Source organism: Labeo rohita, chromosome 6, assembly GCF_022985175.1.
Source record: "Labeo rohita strain BAU-BD-2019 chromosome 6, IGBB_LRoh.1.0, whole genome shotgun sequence".
NCBI classification, from domain to species: domain Eukaryota; kingdom Metazoa; phylum Chordata; class Actinopteri; order Cypriniformes; family Cyprinidae; genus Labeo; species Labeo rohita.
In genome coordinates this window covers 8,635,601-8,653,509 of record NC_066874.1, presented here as the reverse complement: position 1 = coordinate 8,653,509, position 17,909 = coordinate 8,635,601, and the positions used below count along the sequence as shown (strand labels likewise).

The 17,909-nt window shown below is 36.3% G+C and overlaps 1 protein-coding gene across 1 annotated transcript in view; it reads right to left on the bottom strand.

Annotated features, from left to right (window-relative positions):
- The window catches only part of baz2ba (bromodomain adjacent to zinc finger domain, 2Ba), a 101,176-nt gene that overhangs the window by 2,046 nt on the left and 81,221 nt on the right, over positions 1 to 17,909 (bottom strand). Inside the window, 17 exon segments of the mRNA XM_051111927.1 lie at positions 947 to 1,090; positions 1,182 to 1,468; positions 2,657 to 2,803; positions 2,927 to 3,062; positions 3,937 to 4,238; positions 4,324 to 4,484; positions 6,093 to 6,248; positions 6,403 to 6,670; positions 7,901 to 8,682; positions 8,784 to 8,928; positions 10,028 to 10,090; positions 10,200 to 10,428; positions 10,654 to 10,728; positions 13,190 to 13,413; positions 13,716 to 13,967; positions 15,305 to 15,445; positions 15,720 to 15,785. Of these exon segments, the coding sequence (XP_050967884.1) occupies positions 947 to 1,090; positions 1,182 to 1,468; positions 2,657 to 2,803; positions 2,927 to 3,062; positions 3,937 to 4,238; positions 4,324 to 4,484; positions 6,093 to 6,248; positions 6,403 to 6,670; positions 7,901 to 8,682; positions 8,784 to 8,928; positions 10,028 to 10,090; positions 10,200 to 10,428; positions 10,654 to 10,728; positions 13,190 to 13,413; positions 13,716 to 13,967; positions 15,305 to 15,445; positions 15,720 to 15,785 (3,578 nt within the window).

The window sequence follows — 17,909 nt, the reverse complement described above, 5'->3', positions numbered from 1 at the left end:
TTTTACTATTTAAAATAACTGTTTTCTGTTTGAATATATTTTAAAATATAATTTATTCCTGGAATTTTTTAAAGCTGAATTTTTACTCCACTCACATGATCCTTCAGAAATGATTCTAATATTCTGAATTTGATGCTTAAAAAACATTATTATTACTATTATGTTGAAAACAGCAGAGTAGAATTTTTTATTTTTTAAAAACATTTATTATTATTATTATTATTATTATTATTATTATTATTATGTTCAAAACGGCTGAGCTGATTTTTTCAGGTTTCTTTGATGAATAGAAAGTTCAGAAGAACAGCATTTACCTGAAATAGAAATTGTTTGCAACATTATAAATGTCTTTATCATCACTTCTGATCAATTTAAAGCATCCTTGCTAAATAAAAGTATTCATTTCTATAATTCCTTTACCAAAAAAATGGAAAGATATTTTAAATATTGATCAAAAATAACAATAAAAAATGTTTCTGGAGTAATGATGCTGAAAATTTAGCTTTGATCACAGGAATAAATTACATTTTAACAAATATTCAAATAGAAAACAGTTATTTTAAATAAAAAATATTTCACAAAATTACTGCTTTTGCTGTATTTTGGATCAAATAAATGCAGGCTTGGTAAGCAGAAGAGATTTATTTAAAAAAACATTAAAAATCTTACTGTTCAAAAACTTTTTGACTAGTGTATATAGATATTTATTTTAGTTATTTATTTTATTGCAGAGCATTAACAAAAATCTTAATACATAAAATAACTTTAATGCTAAAACATTAATTTCGTACAATTTATAAAAGCATTTATTTTAATAATTTAAAAATGTATTATTAAATTATAAAACATTTATTAAAATTTAATTTTGGTTATTATTCATCTTCCAGTATTTCACTCCCTCTTCCTAGATTCTCAAATTTTTCAGAACCGAGTGAGAGACACTTACTGGCTGCTGACGAGTTTCTCACGGATAGTGGAGAAGTCCATGGGTTTTTTAATAACTTTGCGGTACCCTGGGACAGATTTGAGGTTAACCGGTGTGAGGAAGGGCCAGGCGTCCTGATGACGTTCCAGTTCAGCCAACAGAATCCTGAGAAATACAAACATATATGAGAACTGCATTAAAACAAACATTATACATCCAGTAATACATACAGAACATAACAGAATGCGAGCGGTACCTGCAGAGGCCCAGGTCCCTGTTGTTGTCTCTGGCTGTTTTGGCTCTTTTTACGCAGGCAGGGCTGTCTGGTTTGGGTGCTGGGGGAGTGGAGGTGTTCTTCTTGGCCTGGGCGGCGGTGGTGGCTGCTTTCTTTGGGGTGCTGTTGGTGCTGCTGGTGGCTTCTTCTTCTTCACACGTCTCAGTCGGCTTCTTGCTTTTCTTGGCTGCTTCTGTCATCTTTTTTCCTCCACTGGCTGGTGGTGTACGACTCTGAGTCTTCTTAGATTTAGGTGACTGACCGCTCGCCTGAAAGAGTGTGTAGGACTAGTTCAGATTTACAGGTTCATAATTCTACACGTTTATGGCACCTTAACATACAGTCGAGGTCAAAAGTTGACATTCCCCCTTCAGAATCATTCAAAATGTTAATTATTTTACCAAAATAAAAGGGATCATACAAAATGCATGTTATTGTTTATTTAGTACTGACCTGAATAAGATATTTCACATAAAAGACGTTTATGTGTAAGAGAAAATAATAGTTGAATTTACAAAAATTACCCTGTTCAAAAGTTTACACCCCCCCCGAATGATCCACAGCTGTTTTTTGCTGTTTTTTTTTAGTCGTAGTTGTTCATGAGTCTCTTGTTTGTCCTGAACAGTTAAACTACCTGCTGTTCTTTAGAAAAATCCTTCAGGTCCCACAAATTCTTTGGTTTTTCAGTATTTTTGTGTATTTGAACACTTTCCAACAATGACTGTATGATTTTGAGATGCATCTTTTCACTCTGAGGACAACTCACTGAGGACAAAATAAGAAAAATGTACACATCTCCAATCTGTTCAAAAGTTTTCACCCCCTGACTCACTTAATGTATAGTTTTTCCCTCTGGAGCATCAGTGAGCATTTAAACCTTCTGTAATAGTTGCATATGAGTCTCTCAGTTGTCCTCAGTGTGAAAACATGGATCTCAAAATCATACAGTCATTGTCGGAAAGGGTTCAAATATACAAAAATGCTGAAAAAACCCAAAAATTGTTGGAACTGAAGGATTTTTCTGAACAACAGCGGGCAGTTTAACTGTTCAGGACAAACAAGGGACTCAAAAAAAAACTGTTGTGGATCATTCAGGTAACAACACAGTATTAAGGATGTAAACTTTTAAACCGGGTCATTTTTATAAATTCAACTATTATTTTCTCTTGTGGACCATATGTAAACATCTTTTATGTGAAATATCTTATTCAGATCAGTACTAAATAAACAATAACAATGCATTTACTGGTTTACTGTTTTTGAATCAAATCGATTATTAAAGTAAAAGACAAGACATTCAAAAACATTATTATTAAAAAAGAAAACAAGTAACGACCCCAAACTTGTACGTAAATAACAGTCATATAGACAGACAACATTTGGAAAATCATAGAGGAAATATGCTCCTCAGCAAATGAGCACTTGTACTCATGATAATGCGAATTGGAGGCGGTTACCTTAGAGATGCAAGCAGGGCAGTACCAGTCTCCCTCTGGGATGTTGGTTATCTTGGGTTTGTGGCAATAGGTGTGACACCCTTTATCACAGCCATCACACAGCAAAAGCAGGTCTTCATTATCACCCTTTCGGCACATCTGACAGTACTGGAAAAAACACAAACAGGCATATGAGTATAGAAAATGCACCATATATTGTCGATGCATAACAAATGCACCTCAGCCAGATTAAATAAGTCAAGCCTGTGGTTTGTGCATGACATGACTTACAACTTTCATGATGGACCTTTCCCAGGCGATGGATTTCTGGAGTTGCTGCAGACACATGGCCAGCTGAGAGGAGCTGCGTACCTCGCTCAGCGCCTTCCGCCACTGCTTCATCCCTGGAGCGATCTCTTCTTCTCCCCTGCAACACACAAAAACAGAAGGCACAGGTCAGAGAGGGAGTTTATTTCAAACCTGTAATTTGTACTTAAAGAGATAGTTCACCCAAAAATGAAAATTCTGTCATTAGTCACCTTTACGTTGTAACAAACCCGTAAGACCTTCGTTCATCTTCAGAACACAAATTAAGATATTTTTGATGAAATCCGAAAGTATTCTTGTAGCTTCATAAATTATAGTTGAAGCACTGATGTCACATGGATTATTTTAATGATGTCCTTACTACCTTTCTGGGCCTTGAACATGTTTGCTGTCTATGCAGGGTCAGAAAGCTCTTGGATTTGATCAAATATATCTTAAATTGTGTTCCGGAGATGAACGATGATCTCACGGGTTTGGAATGACATGAAGGTGAAACAATAATGACAGAATTTTCATTATTGAGTGAACTATCCCTGTTTTTTTCAGACTGAGTAGCTGAGACCCTGAGCTTTTAATAGCACACACATAAACACACACACACACACACAGATGTACAACCTATTTAGTGTGATACAACTCTGTGGCATGACTTCACAGCCATACATGAAGACGGAGAGCTGTGGTGTACCATGCACTTAGAAGTGTTAGAAAACAAATCAACTTTTGATGTTTTGGAACTCCGTCTGTGCACTGCTGATTAAAACCATGCAGCCAAAAACAGGAAGGGTGCAGGCAAGGGAGCGAGAGGAAGAAGACAAAATAATAAAACACACAGCACGAGAACCAAAACCCGAAACCGGAGCCAGGGTGAGAACGGATGGACGGACGAGCAGAGAAGCCCCAGCCAGCAGAGAGAGGGGGAGGGGGAGGATGAGGAGGAGCAGAGACGAAGGCTGGCAGTCTGGATGACCTACCCTTCCCCTCCAGCGCTAGTGGATGGAGCAGGTGCGGGGACAGTGACTGTACCCACATTATCCAGTTTGATCTGGATGGTGGTCCCTAAGGGGCTCCGCAGGTACCTTCTCTCGATGTGGCGCTCCAGCTCTGCCAATCGCGTCACCGCGATGTCCAGCGGGTTGCCGGGCCGTCGGATCAGGCCCTTCTCCGAGCTTCGCTCCTCCTGAGACTCCGCCCCGGGGCGGGGCTTTGGGAGGGGCTTGTGCTCATAATAGACCAGGTCCTCTCTTTCAGACTGTGGCTCTGGATACGTCCAGCCCTGAAAAGCAAAGGAGTGCAGGATATTGGTTAGTAGAGGAAATTACAATGATTTGACGCATTCTGGAAGCTCGACAAACACTCACCTTGACCTGCAGGCTGGCGGACGTGACTTTGCGCTCCAGCTCCTCCACCTGTTGCAGCAGAGCGATGTCGGTCTCCATGGCCTGCTCCTCCACACACCACTCCTGCAGCGTCTCCACGGAAACCTGGCCCTCGTCGAGCTCTGAGACCTCCATAACTGCCACTGCAAACAAAAAATAAGACAGCCATAAGACCCCAGGAGAAATCACACCCGGAAAGCACAGCACAGCACAATTCAGCTCTTTCTGACAACTGCACGCTCGGCTGAGTCGGTTAGACAGTGTTTTAGGGCTTTTATGCATATTATTTATGACTGCAAACAAGTCAAATAGTAAACTGTGGTTATTCTGATTTATTTTATTGCATTCTGTATCATTTAACCTCAAATTTGAAATATGATTATATGTTCTTATGTCAGTTAGAACAGTAATTTATGCATAATTACATGCAACTAACCATAAACCATGTGCATGCTGTTAATTAATATTACTCAGTACTTAAATTTATCATTAAACTGTTACAAGGACACCTTAAAGGCATAGTTTACCTAAAAATAAAAAATTTTCACCATTTACTAAAATTAATAATCAAACAGTTGACGGTACCCATTGACTTCAATAGTATTTTTTTTCCATACTGTGGAAGTCAATGGCTACCGTCAACTGTTTGGTTAATATTTTTTTTTTAAATATCTTCTTTCGTGTTTAACAGAAGAAACAAACTAATTTTCTGGGTTTTGAATAAGTAAAGGGTGAATTTTTATTTTGGGTGAACTATCCTTTAAAATTCAGTTTTAATACATTCAGTTCCTATTTTATGGAAGAAATTAAAAATAATTACAGTAACAACTAAATGAAATTCTGTTTTTGTTAAAAAATCTCCCTTGGATTTAATTTAAAAAGAAATATGCAGTACGAAGGGTTTTTTTTTCCCCATCATGGGCCATTCTATGTTTGTATGTACACTCAAATCAGTAATAATAGTGCAGACTTGTAAAATCGTTTAAAATAAGAGAAAACAAGCATTGAAAGAGGCTAAAAAATTTAAATACGTGTTTTCTGGACCTGTAAGTGTTATGTAAATTAGTAAATTAGTAAATTAATATAATTGTACTTTTTTATTTTTGTATTTATATTGTATTGATTTATTTATTTAAAACCTTTTTTCTAGTTATTCCAAGCCAAAATATTAGAACAGTAAAAAAATATATACACTACCAGTCAAAGGTTTTGAACAGTAAGACTTTTTGTTTTTAAATACGTTTTTTCTGCTCACCAAGCCCGCATTTATTTGATCCAAAGTACAGCAAAAACAAATATAAATTGAAATATTTTTACTATTCAAAATAAGTGTTTTCTATTTGAATATATTTTAAAATGTAATTTATTTCTGTGATTTCAAAGCTGAATTTTTAGCATCATTACTCCAGTCACATGATCCTTTCAGAAATCATTCTAATATTCTGATTTGCTGTTCAAAAACATTTATTATTATTAGGGCTGTCAGTTTAATGCCTTAATTAATTAGTTACGAAAAATAACGCAATTCAAATATTTTAACGTAGTTAACGCACTGTCCCTGCCCCAGACCTGTACGTCATCTTATATTTCATATAGTTGACTGTTGACAAATATGATGCAGGGCAACAACTCTATAAACTTCTTTTGTGGAACATGAAAGAAGGTATTTTGTAGACTGTTGGTAACAACACTGTTTTGGCTAAATCTGTAAGCTAAAACACAGTGACTTATTTCACAGTGACTCAACTCACCCTCTCGGTTCTTGTTACAGGTCTGTGCGATGAGCTCCATGGATTTCTGCAGCTGTTTCTGCAGGGCTCTCTCTCGGATGCCTCTGCTGTGGAGAGCGTTCACTAGCGCTTTTAGCTCCTCCATGTCTGTCACCTTCCACCAGCCCAGCAGCATGTCTGCCAATCAGCCAAAACCATTACCATCAACAACCCCAAACAAAACTGGACTTCTGACTCATTGTTGCTGAGAATTATGGGTGAATCTTGCAGACTAAAAGTGCAACATTATTATTTAACAACTAAGTGAATTAGTTGATGCTACCGCACTCACCCTCTGGTATGGGCAGGGGTTCAGGGTGGTCGTGATTCCTAGGAAGGTCCATTGCCATTGGAGAAGGAGCAGATGTAAGCTTCTCCCCTGTGGGAACAGGAGAACCACTTTTGCTGGTTGAGACGCTGGGTGCCAGTAGGGGGCTGGCGCTGCCCTCCACTGAGGGGTACATGTGCAGGGGGCTGCTGCAAAGAGGAAGATTGGGGCTGATGACCCCACCAGACCAGTTGCCCAAAGGCAAACCAATCAGAGCTCCACCTGGCTTCACCTGGGAGGAGATAATGAAAAATATGAGATACATGATGAGCAACCATATCATTTAGATCACCGCTTCACCACCAGGGCGGATAGAACTTCTGCAAACCTCCAAGGGGGCCTAAAGATGACTTAAAATGGTTTAATATGTGACCATGGACTACAAAACCAGTCATAATCAAAATACTGAGAAAATCACCTTTAAAGTTGTCCAGATGATGTTCTTAGCAATGAAGTTTTGATATATTTACGGTAGGAAATGTACAAATTATCTTCATGGAACATGATCTTTACTTAATATCCTAATGATTTTTGGCATAAAAGAAAAAATTATAATTTTGACCCACACAATGTATTTTTGGCTATTGCTACAAATATACCCGTGCTACTTAAGACATGCAAAAATCATGATATTTCTTGTTTTAATTAACCTCCTCAACAACTGTCTGAAAAAACCTGTATTTGAGGAAGACTAATTTTAAATATGTGATTTCTAGACCTGTAAAAGTCATGTAAATTAATATAACTGTACTTTTTTTTTGTACATTTTTTCCTAGTTATTCCAAGCTAAAATATTAGAAGAGTAAAATATATACACAGCTTTTTATTTATTTATTTATTTATTTTATTTTTTATACACTTTACATTTTTTTAGACTCTAAAACTTAATCTTTATCCATTAATTCACATATAACTGGAAGAGTCAAAGAGCCTTTGAATATATTTGTTGTGAACAATTGGGCCTTCAAAAAGATGAGTGCCACTGATTTTAGATTTAGTCTACACAATTTAGCAGAAATATTAGACAGTTTCGATAGTTTATCTTTTAACTTTTACTTCCCAGGTGCATAAGGTTTTCAATAACTAACCATTTTTTCTCATTTAATTCTGACTAGAGTTTATTACAATGATCAACAGTGACACATGTATAAGAAAAGACACATAAAGAAAATAGATAGGTTTTAGAATTTTTGGTTTTGGATTTTCAATTCGGTGCAGCATTTAAAAATCACAACCAATTAGAACACGTTTGAACATTCACATCATAAAAACACTTTTATATAGCCATGTGAAGCAAGACTTTGAACCAATGAGATGACACAAAATAACATGAAAGAAATAAAATCCAAACAACTAGCAAAATGTCTTGGTTAGGACAAAAGCTCTGATTAACATGAAAGGGATTTACTGTATGCTGGACACTGTACATATGAAATGTTTTTAAAGTAGAATGGGTAATTACCTGCAAAGTGAGATTGCTGATCCCACCAGGAGAAGGGTTCAGAGGGCTTGCAGATGCAGACAGAGAAAGCAGGTGGTGATGTGGAGAAGAGGTAGATGGTGGAGGTGGAGTTTTGGGCCGTGTGCTGAGGGTGTTGCTGTTGGGCGAGGACTGCGGTTGTGCAGACGGCTGGATGAGAGACGTGTCGTCGCAGGGCGAGCGAGGCAGCAGGCTAAACCAGTGCCCGCTGCGCTCGCTGAGAACCTTGAGAAGCTGGTCGTTGGCCAGGAGCTGAGTCTGCGCCAGCTGCTGTGGCTGCAGGATGTGCGCAGGGATGCCCAGCTGCAGAGGTGGAGGGATTGCGTGCTCTGCGCTTGGGCTGCTGGCCTCTGTCAGCTTGGAGGTAGTTGGAGAGTGAGCTGGAGATGATGCTGATGTAGTTTCCATGGCGATTGTTGACGGGCAGCCATTGTGGGTGTGGCAGAGCCCCTTGGCACCGACAGGTGTGCGAGGCAGTTCCTGACACTGGGGGCTTTGTGAGGGGCGGAGCTCTGGTGGTTGAAGGGGCGTGGCCACAACCTCTGTTTCCTGCTGTTCTTTTAGTGGGGAGGAGCGATTCTCCTTATTCACCTCCTGATCAGGATCGATAGGCTTCTCCTCCTCCTGTTTCACCTCCTCCTTCACAGCCCCCTGTATCTCCTCATGCTGATGATGCTGCAGAATTTCCTCCTTGGGCTCCTCTTTGACCTGCACAACTGGGAAGTTTCTCAACCTCTCACGCTCTTTCTCCAGCTCCTCGACCCCTACATGAGAAACAGAAGGAAAACATAATTAGTGGAAAATTAATGGTGTCTGTATGCAAATGCATTTGTGGATAAATGGAGGGATGGGCAGACAGACTCACCTTCTCCACTCTCTAACGCCTCTATGTAAACTCCTCCACACTGCGGGAGGACCCAGTATCTGCGGCGGTACCGGTCCTGCCCGTAGGACATGGACCGCAGGGCGTGAGACGACTCAAACAGCTTCCGACGAATCAGGTTTTGCTGCTGCACTCACACAGAAATACACGTTTTTGTGAGACTATATGTAATTATGCACAGTTTATTGAAATGAAACCAAAACTGCAATATACATGTGCTGCGTGTTTCAAAGTGAAGCACAGCACTGTGTTCATTTACACACAAGCAGCTCATGATCTGGTGTTTTTAGCATCTCAAAGCAGCTCATTTCCATTTTTTTGTTCACTCTTTGGTCACTTACAATACACATTTGGGACGCAACATGCACCAACCATATGTGACCCTGGACCACAAAACCAGTCATAAGGGTCAATTTTTTAAAATTGAAATTTATACATAATCTGAAAGCTGAATAAGTAAGCTTTCTGAGATTCAACTATTTGAAAATCGAGAATCTGAGGGTGCAAAAAAAAAAATCAAAATATTCAGAAAATCACCTTTAAAGTCATCTAAAAGTTCTTAGCAATGCATTTTACTAATCAAAAATTACGTTTTTCATATATTAATGGTAGGAAATTTACAAAATATCTTCATGGAACATTACCTTTACTTGATATCCTAATGATTTTTGGCATTAAAGAAAAATAGTTAATTTTGACCCATATTTTTGGCTATTGCTGCTACAAATATACCTGTGCTACTTAAAACTGGTTTGGTTATAACGTTATAAACTGTTATCAACAAAAGAGAAGCTTTAGGCGTTTCCTACGTTTTTTGTCAAAATAAAAACTTGATGGTTTAATGTTTGGAAATTTAAACATAAATATTAGTTTTACAGTTATAATTATTATTTTTTTCTTAAATACTTAAGTATTTACTTAAGTACAGTAAAATATAACAATAGTAATATTTATTTTCCTTCATATTTTTACTTATAACTAATAACTAATTATATAATTATTATAATAAATAAATATATACACATTTCATTATTTATATTTTATTGTTATACTGATGCATAATTACAAAATTGAGTAGCCCTACAAAAAAAGCACAGTAAACCTTTATGCAAAAACAACAACAACAAAAAAACCTTTTAAATTGCAAACACAAATTTAATCAGAAAAATCACAATTTGATTTTTCCCCCAAATCATGTAGCCATAAAGAATGATATCTGAATTTACCTTTGATAACTTCTCAATCTGTTTCTCCAGCTCTTCAACACTTGTGGCTGGGTCTCCCTCATCCTGACACACACACACAAACATATTCTGGCTCAATCAATAAAAAATATCTACTACAGACAGTTTAAAGTAATTGCTGTATGAAGCTGCACTCAAAACGAACGACTTTTACCTCATCGCACGTCTCCACCTTTTTTCCCTTTTTAGCCTCTTCCTCCTCCTCATCTTCATCCTCATCCCCTGCGTCTTCGCTGTCCTCATCTTCGTCATCGTCGTCATCGCTATCCCCAGCCTTCCTCTTGCGCTTGTGACCAATGGCAGAGCCGCCTGCAGCCTGAGGCTCCTCCCCTCCAGTGATTGTTTCACGTTTCCCTGTCCGTTTAGCGTAGATTGTTTTCATTCTGCATGAACACAAGCATAAATACTGTTTAGTTTGTGACAAAAAAGATATTATATACATTTAATGCACAGCTATTACAGTCAGGGAACCATTGGTTGTGTTTAATGCCTAGTAAGATTCAAATGTTTGAATACATTTAATACAGCTGAAAATGCTGTCTATGTAGAGAAGTCCTGAAATACAGCCATTATGTTTGTATAAATCAGGCATAAATTTTGATACTCACTTCTTCAGTTTGCCCTCGACGATACACTCGTCCTTCCTCAGCACGTTCATGTGCTCCAGGCTTTTGTCGATCTCACTGCAAAAATACAAAAACAGTTTCGTACTACTTTAGATGGCAGTGTTTTTTTAGTATTATTTATGTACCACTATAGTTTTTATTAATAATTTCAAATTTTTTTTTTCAGTTTTCATTTAAGTTTACTTTTTCTCAATGTTGTTGTGCCTTTTCATTTTTTTACAAAAACATACTACAAAAACATTAAAAATATTAAAATAATGTAATAAATATATTACAAGGTTTAATTTTTCTTTATTTTAGTTGTAGCTAGTTTTTTTTTTTACTAATTACTAATTTTAGTGCTTTAACTTAATCTTTAATTTGTATTAAGTTTAGTTATTTTACTCAACTATTTTTATAGATTTTTGTTATTTCTGTTTTTTTCAACAAAAAACTTTTTGATGGTTTTTAGTTAATGATAATAACCCTGGTAAATACATGACACTTGATGAACTAAAGCCGTTGAGGTTTCAGTGTTCATATGCGTTATGTATTCAAAGCTCTGTGACCGTCACACACTGTGACCTCTCCATTGCCTCTTTATGCACTATTATTTCAAGATGAATATTTCATAGTGCCCAGGCAGGCCTAAAAGAGTAAGCATGTATCACTTTTATAATGTAATCTCTTTTCCAAACATGAATCATTTGAGTTTAAGAATGTCTTGCATTGGTGTAATTAGTTGATTTTGAATTAATATTGAAAGGGATGTTTAAAAAAAAAAATATATATATATATATATATATATATATATATATATTTAGTTATTTTCTTTTTAAATTCTTGACTCATTTTAAAATGTTTTGTTATTGCGACTTTTTATCTCACAGTTCAGCTATTTTTTCAGAGTTGCGTTATACAATCTCACAATTCTGAATTCGTTCTTCGAATTGTGAGATATAAAGTCGCAATTATGAGTTACAGAGTCAGAACTGCAAGATATAAACGTACAATTCTGAGAAATGAAGTCCACATTGCATGATATAAACTTGCAATTGTGAGTTATAAAGTCAGAATTGCAAGGTATGAATTCACAATTCTGGCTTTTTTCTTAGAAATTCGTAATATAAACTCACAATTGCAAGAAATAAAGTCAGAATTGCAATATAAAATCCCACAATTCTGACATTTTTTCTCGCAATTGCGAATTTATATCTCGTAATTCTAAAAATAAATTTTTTTCTTGCAATTCTGGCTTTTTTCTCAGAACTGTGAGATATAAACTCACAATTGCGTTATATAAAGTCTGAATTGCAATATAAAAACTAACAATTCTGGCTTTTTTCTCAGATTTTTTGAGATATAAACTCACAATTGCATTATATAAAGTCTGAATTGCAATATAAAAACACAATTCTGATGTTTCTCAAATGTGAGTTTGTATCTCACAATTCTGACTTTTCACAATTGCAAATTTAGATCTCGTAATTCTGACTTTTTTCTTGCAATTCTGGCTTTTTTTTCAGAATTGTGAGATATAAACTCACAATTGCGTTATATAAAGTCTAAATTGCAATATAAAAACTCACAATTCTGACTTTTTTCTCAAATGCGAGTTTGTAGAACACAATTCTGACTTTTTTCTTGCAATTGCGAATTTATATCTCGTAATTCTGAAGATATAAAATTCTGAGTTTATATCTCATAATTCTGAGAAAAAAAAGCCAGAATTGCGAGATATAAACTCACATTTGCATTATATAAAGTCTGAATTGCAATAAAAAAAAAAAACTAAATTCTGACGTTTCTCAAATGCGAATTTGTATCTCACAATTATGACTTTTTTCTTGCAATTCTGGCTTTTTTCTTAGAATTGTAAGATATGAACTCGCAACTGCATTATATAAAGTCAGAATTGCGAAAAAGTCACAATTCTGAGAAAAAAAAGAAGTGTTTATTTCTCGCAATTATGACTTTTTTCCTCAGAATTGCGACTTCATTTCTCAGAATTGTAACTTTATTTTCAGAATTGCGAAATAAGTTCATATCTTACAATTCTGACTTCGTAACTTGCAATTACAAGTTTATATCTCACAATTCTGAGAAAAAAGTCAGAATTACAATTTTCAATCACGCAATTCTGAGAAAAAAGTAAATATTGCGAGATATAAACTAGCAACTGTGAGTTATAAAGTAACAATTGTGACATGCAGTTGCATGGAAAAAAGTCAGAATTGTGAGATAAAAAGTTGCAATTACCTTTTTTGTTTTTTATTCAGTGGCAGAAACAGGCTTCCATACTATTCAGTTAATGGACTATGCATAAAACTACAACTTTGGAATTCTTAACTTTGAAAATCAGTTGACTGTTTTTTTATAAATTATTATTGTAACAAAGTTGCAAAAATTATGTTGCAATGACTCACAAAAAAGGCAAATAATGTAACAGTTCTGTTCTGTACTAATGTAAACATCATCAAGAATCAAGAATCACTGCAGTTGAATTCTGAATACATAACTGGAATCCACCGTTTCTTACCTGACCACGCTTTTACTGCAGGACAGCTCATTTACCAGGAAGGCCAGGATAGAGGCTTTCTGAGCCGGCGTGTGAGCCTGAAAGGCTTTGGTCCTTAGACTCAGAGTAAGATCAGCCAGCTCAGTCTGAGAGCAGTGAGCCTCCATGTACAGCTGCAAAACCTCAGACACGTTGTCCCGATTCAGACCCACATTGGTCAGGTGGTCACCCAAGATAGACTTAGCCTGTTGGAGAAAAGGGAACAGTTGCAATTCTGCTAACACTTTTAACCAAACATAGACAGATCATTCAAATGCAGTGGCACATGGACATAGTAAGTGATTTATGTGTTCATTAAACCAGAGACCCTTTCCTTGATTAAATTTGATCACAAGCACTCACAGGAGACGCATGTTAATGCCAGATGTAAACAGAAATGTGTCTCTGCCGAGCACTTGTGAGTGGATCACTTGAGACAGATGTTGTAAACAGGCCTGAAAGCACACTTATTACAGCGACAAGTAACCTCCAGGCATTTTCTCCTCACCCTGTGTCCTTGAGGCAATCCTGGGTCGGACACAGCAGACGAGAGTAGCCGGACCAACAGGTCCTGCACTTGACCCATGCTGTTGCCCAGGTTGAGCAGTCCCTCCTGCAGTATACCCAGAGTGGGCACTTCTGAAGGATCCATGCCCAGAACCTTCCCAAAGCTCCGCAGGAACTGCACCACCATCAGGCAGTCCGCAAACACAGTGCCGGGCAGAACCAGACCCTGGATTCGAGGAATCTCAGGAAGTGGCTATAGAGGGAAAGAGAAAGAGAAACAAGTGAGATAAAGTGTTTGTAAACACCATGTTTCAAAAACATTTCAAATGATCAATGAAATCTGGCAAGAATAGTATCAAAGTTTGCTTCTTTCACTCAAATCAAGCTAAAAATGTCTTTTAACTTTAGTTGTGATTCACATTCTCACTCCATCACAGCCACCAAATACTGACCATTAATATATATATATATATATATTTATTTTTTTCAAATTTTACATCCTTAAAGTTGTTTTGCTTATTCATCCAACACTACTCTAATACTAAAAATGTTCTCTAGATCAGGTTTTCCCATTTTTTTTTTTTTTTTTTTACATTTTTTTGTCAGCCAAACCCCTTAGAGGTAATTATTTACTTGGAGGACCTTCTGTGATTTTAAGTTTATATTTCAATAATTTAACAATATACTTCCTCTCTGCTGGTGATAATAATAATAATAATAATAATAATAAATATTATTTTATTATTATTATTATATTTTCTATAGTGGTACTAGAAGTAGTACGTTTTAATGCTAATTGTGAAAAATTAAGTCAAAATTATATTACTGTTAACTACAACTGTACTGTAAAATAAAAAAAGAACTTGATAATTATAATAATTAAATGCGCTGCATGCTTTATTTGTAAACACACAGCACATCTGACTACTACTGTCAGTTATTTAAGTAAACTGCAGTCTGTGATTTTGATAATCACACTAAGTTATATCGCAATTATTGTGGAGCCCTATTTATTTATTTTCATTTTATATTAGATACAATTAGGCTTTTCATCAACTCACGAATCCCCTGCAGCTCCCTCACAAAACCCTGTTTGGGAAACCCAGACAGATAATCTAGATAATGATATTATAATTTGTTTTGACTTCAGTACAGTTACAATGTAAAAGCCACTTAATTTCAGAAACAACATGCTGTCTTTACAGCATAAAAATTATTGTTATAAATGGGTCTTTCTACATGAAATAATGCAGCAGCCATTATAGTTTGTGAAGGGGGTCTTTCACATCAAAATGTAGGTTTATTAGCATCAAACAGTTTGAAAGCTCCTGAAGTGGTCATCATAATGCTATCTTGATCACCACTAGGTGGCAGTATTCTGTCTTAGCTGAATTCACTGTAAAGTGCTTTGATAAGATTATGGTATGCGTATGACATCATACCTCTGAGAGTTCTGATTGGAAGTGTCTTTATGTTAATGACTCACTTATTGATCAATGAAACCAAATAGAATATTCCACAACAAGCATTCTAAATAAAAGTGATTAGTTAAGTAGATTTTTTAACAATGCAAAACTTTAGTTCTATTACCTTGTGATCTGTCAAACACATGTCTTCATTGGGTTTCTTCATCTCACGGATCATCTCCAGCTCCAGCCTCCGGAGCTCCATTTTGCGCTCCTTGTTGAGGCGTTTCTCATCACGTTTCTCTTGCCTGAGGCGTTCGCGCTCCTGCGGGGTGGAAGAAAGATTTTGCTAACCGGTTGGATGCCACATCAGGCGTGTTTGACATTAGGGTATTATGTAGTACAAGAAAACTTTGTTTTGGAGAATGAGGAATGTTTAGGGTACTTTATGAAACTACATCAAAATTATTTGGTGCAACACATTCAGGGAGTGTAGCAGAGCAGGTAGACGTGACATGTGAGAAAGCCTTGAGGTGCAGAGAGGAGAGCGGAGTGGTGAAGGACAGTGTTCCTTTATTTATTTATTTTGTTTTGCACACCTCAGCTTTTTTCCGAGCCTCCACAGCTTTCATTAGCATAACGTGCTGTCTCCTCCTCTCCCTCTCCTGAAAAGACAGAATGATTCCATCGTTCAGTGGAGGAAAGCAGAGCATACAGATCCACACAGAGAAAACAAACAAAATATAAAAGCCAGAGACAGACGAGAAAACGGATCAGCGTGGTTTAGCATGTTGCACAGAAAGAGAGAAAGAGAAAAAAAGTAGGTGTAGAACGGACACATTGCTATGGCCAGGATGAGGCAGCCACAAAAACGTGTGTTACAGCTGATCAGACGGGAACAAAAGAGCGAAAAGAAAAGCCACAGATGTAATGGGCAGGTCAGAGGAGGAAAGCTGTCGGTGCATCTCGAGTTAGATTAGCGGAGCTACTGTTACAAGCTAACGAGGGAAAATACATCAGATTTCCCTCAGCCTCAATGTCCTGTCCTTACAGTGAAGCGCGTGGTTATGCCACTGTTATTATGAATTTAAAGTCAACATGAAATCATAATTGACCCGCTTTACTTTCTTAATACACGTTTCAGGTCTTACTGAGCATCTTTCTTTACAATGTACAACTGGCAAATAACTTCTATTGGAAAATGTTAAATGTGCACTCAGTAATTTGTTGTTTATGTTGCACTAATGATGTCTAGCGTTCATACTGACATCTAGCGGTGTGGATGTAGCATCACGCAAGTTTCAGTTACAGTTTCGCAGTCAATCTTATTAGATCTACAAATTAAATTGTTTAAAAACAAGCCTGTTAACCAAGATCAAATGAGCTGTATTTGGCTAGTTCCGTGTGATGATCTAGAGTCTATATCTTATATCAGTGTACTAGGGGTGTGCAATATTGCCCATCTGCGATAACATGGTAATTATTTTTTTTAACACTATGCAAGCTGACACTGGCAAAAAATAAGCAAAACACATCTTGAAATTCCAAAAGCCTATATCATGAAGCCTGTTAGAATAAACCCCTATAATTGAAGTTGTGCAAATAAAAAATATCCCTGTATGGGTTTGTTTTTTAGATTTACATAATTAAGTAATATCATACAATCACCAGCGTCATTTTCCTAAATATTAGTGCAAGTGCATGATTACGAAAGTGATACTCACCTAAAACAACAGTTCAACAACAAGTTAAAATTGAGTCAGTTACACTGCCCTCCAAAAGTTTGGAAACCCATGTCTGACTTTGACATGTATATATTCCCATTATTATGTAATCAAAATAAAAATTATTATTGCTGGTCTTCAATGATAATGTCAAGTTACTTTAATGTATTTGCATTAAAAAAAAAAAACAATAAGGATTTATGCTGATATCGTCCAAAACCACACTTTGTTAGGGGTGTTTCCAAACTTTTGGAGGGGAGTGTACATTTTAGACAAAATATTGTCTGTTTTTCCTGTTTCGCCAATTAAATAATTGCAAACAAAACTGAAGCAGGACATTTTTGCATCACAGAGCAACACTGCGGTGTTTCATTCCTAAATTCATCTGTTTTTGAACAAATCATTTGAGTCCATGATTCAATAATCCATCATAAAGACAACCGTTTGCCTTGTTTTTAAATGAATCAGCCATTTTGAATGAATCATTTGAATGAATGAGTGTCATATTTATTTATCCATGACAGGCCTAAATCAGCACAAAAATACACTTAGCAAAATATTGTTTAGTTATCACTGTCGAAAAATTCCCAATAAAAATCAAGATATAATTTTTGGCAGTATCGCACACCCCTGCAGTGTACAATTGTAAATATACATTCATCAGAAATATAATTAATTTATTTTTCTGTAAATCTTAAAAATTATAGAGTGCACCTTTAACTTGTAGCCAAAATATTTATTTTTTTTTTTTTTTTTTTTTTTTTTCAGGTTTGGCTCCACTCTGGTATGGAATCTCCACATTTTACAATCCAATCAGTTCCTCATGGTATGAAGTGGAAAATTAAGTGCTAAATTTGCTTAATATTTTACTCTGAAAAAACACCACATTAAGGAAGTAAAACGGGTTTCATGTTGACTTTAAGGACAACGCCAATTAGTGTGAAATCTTCATATCTGACCCGCAAATGGCATGGAATGTACAACAGAGAGAAGTGTGAGTTTCCTCAAATTCTCTCATTGGTCAGGCACTGTGACCTTTGACCTGTACTGATGACCTCACAGGCA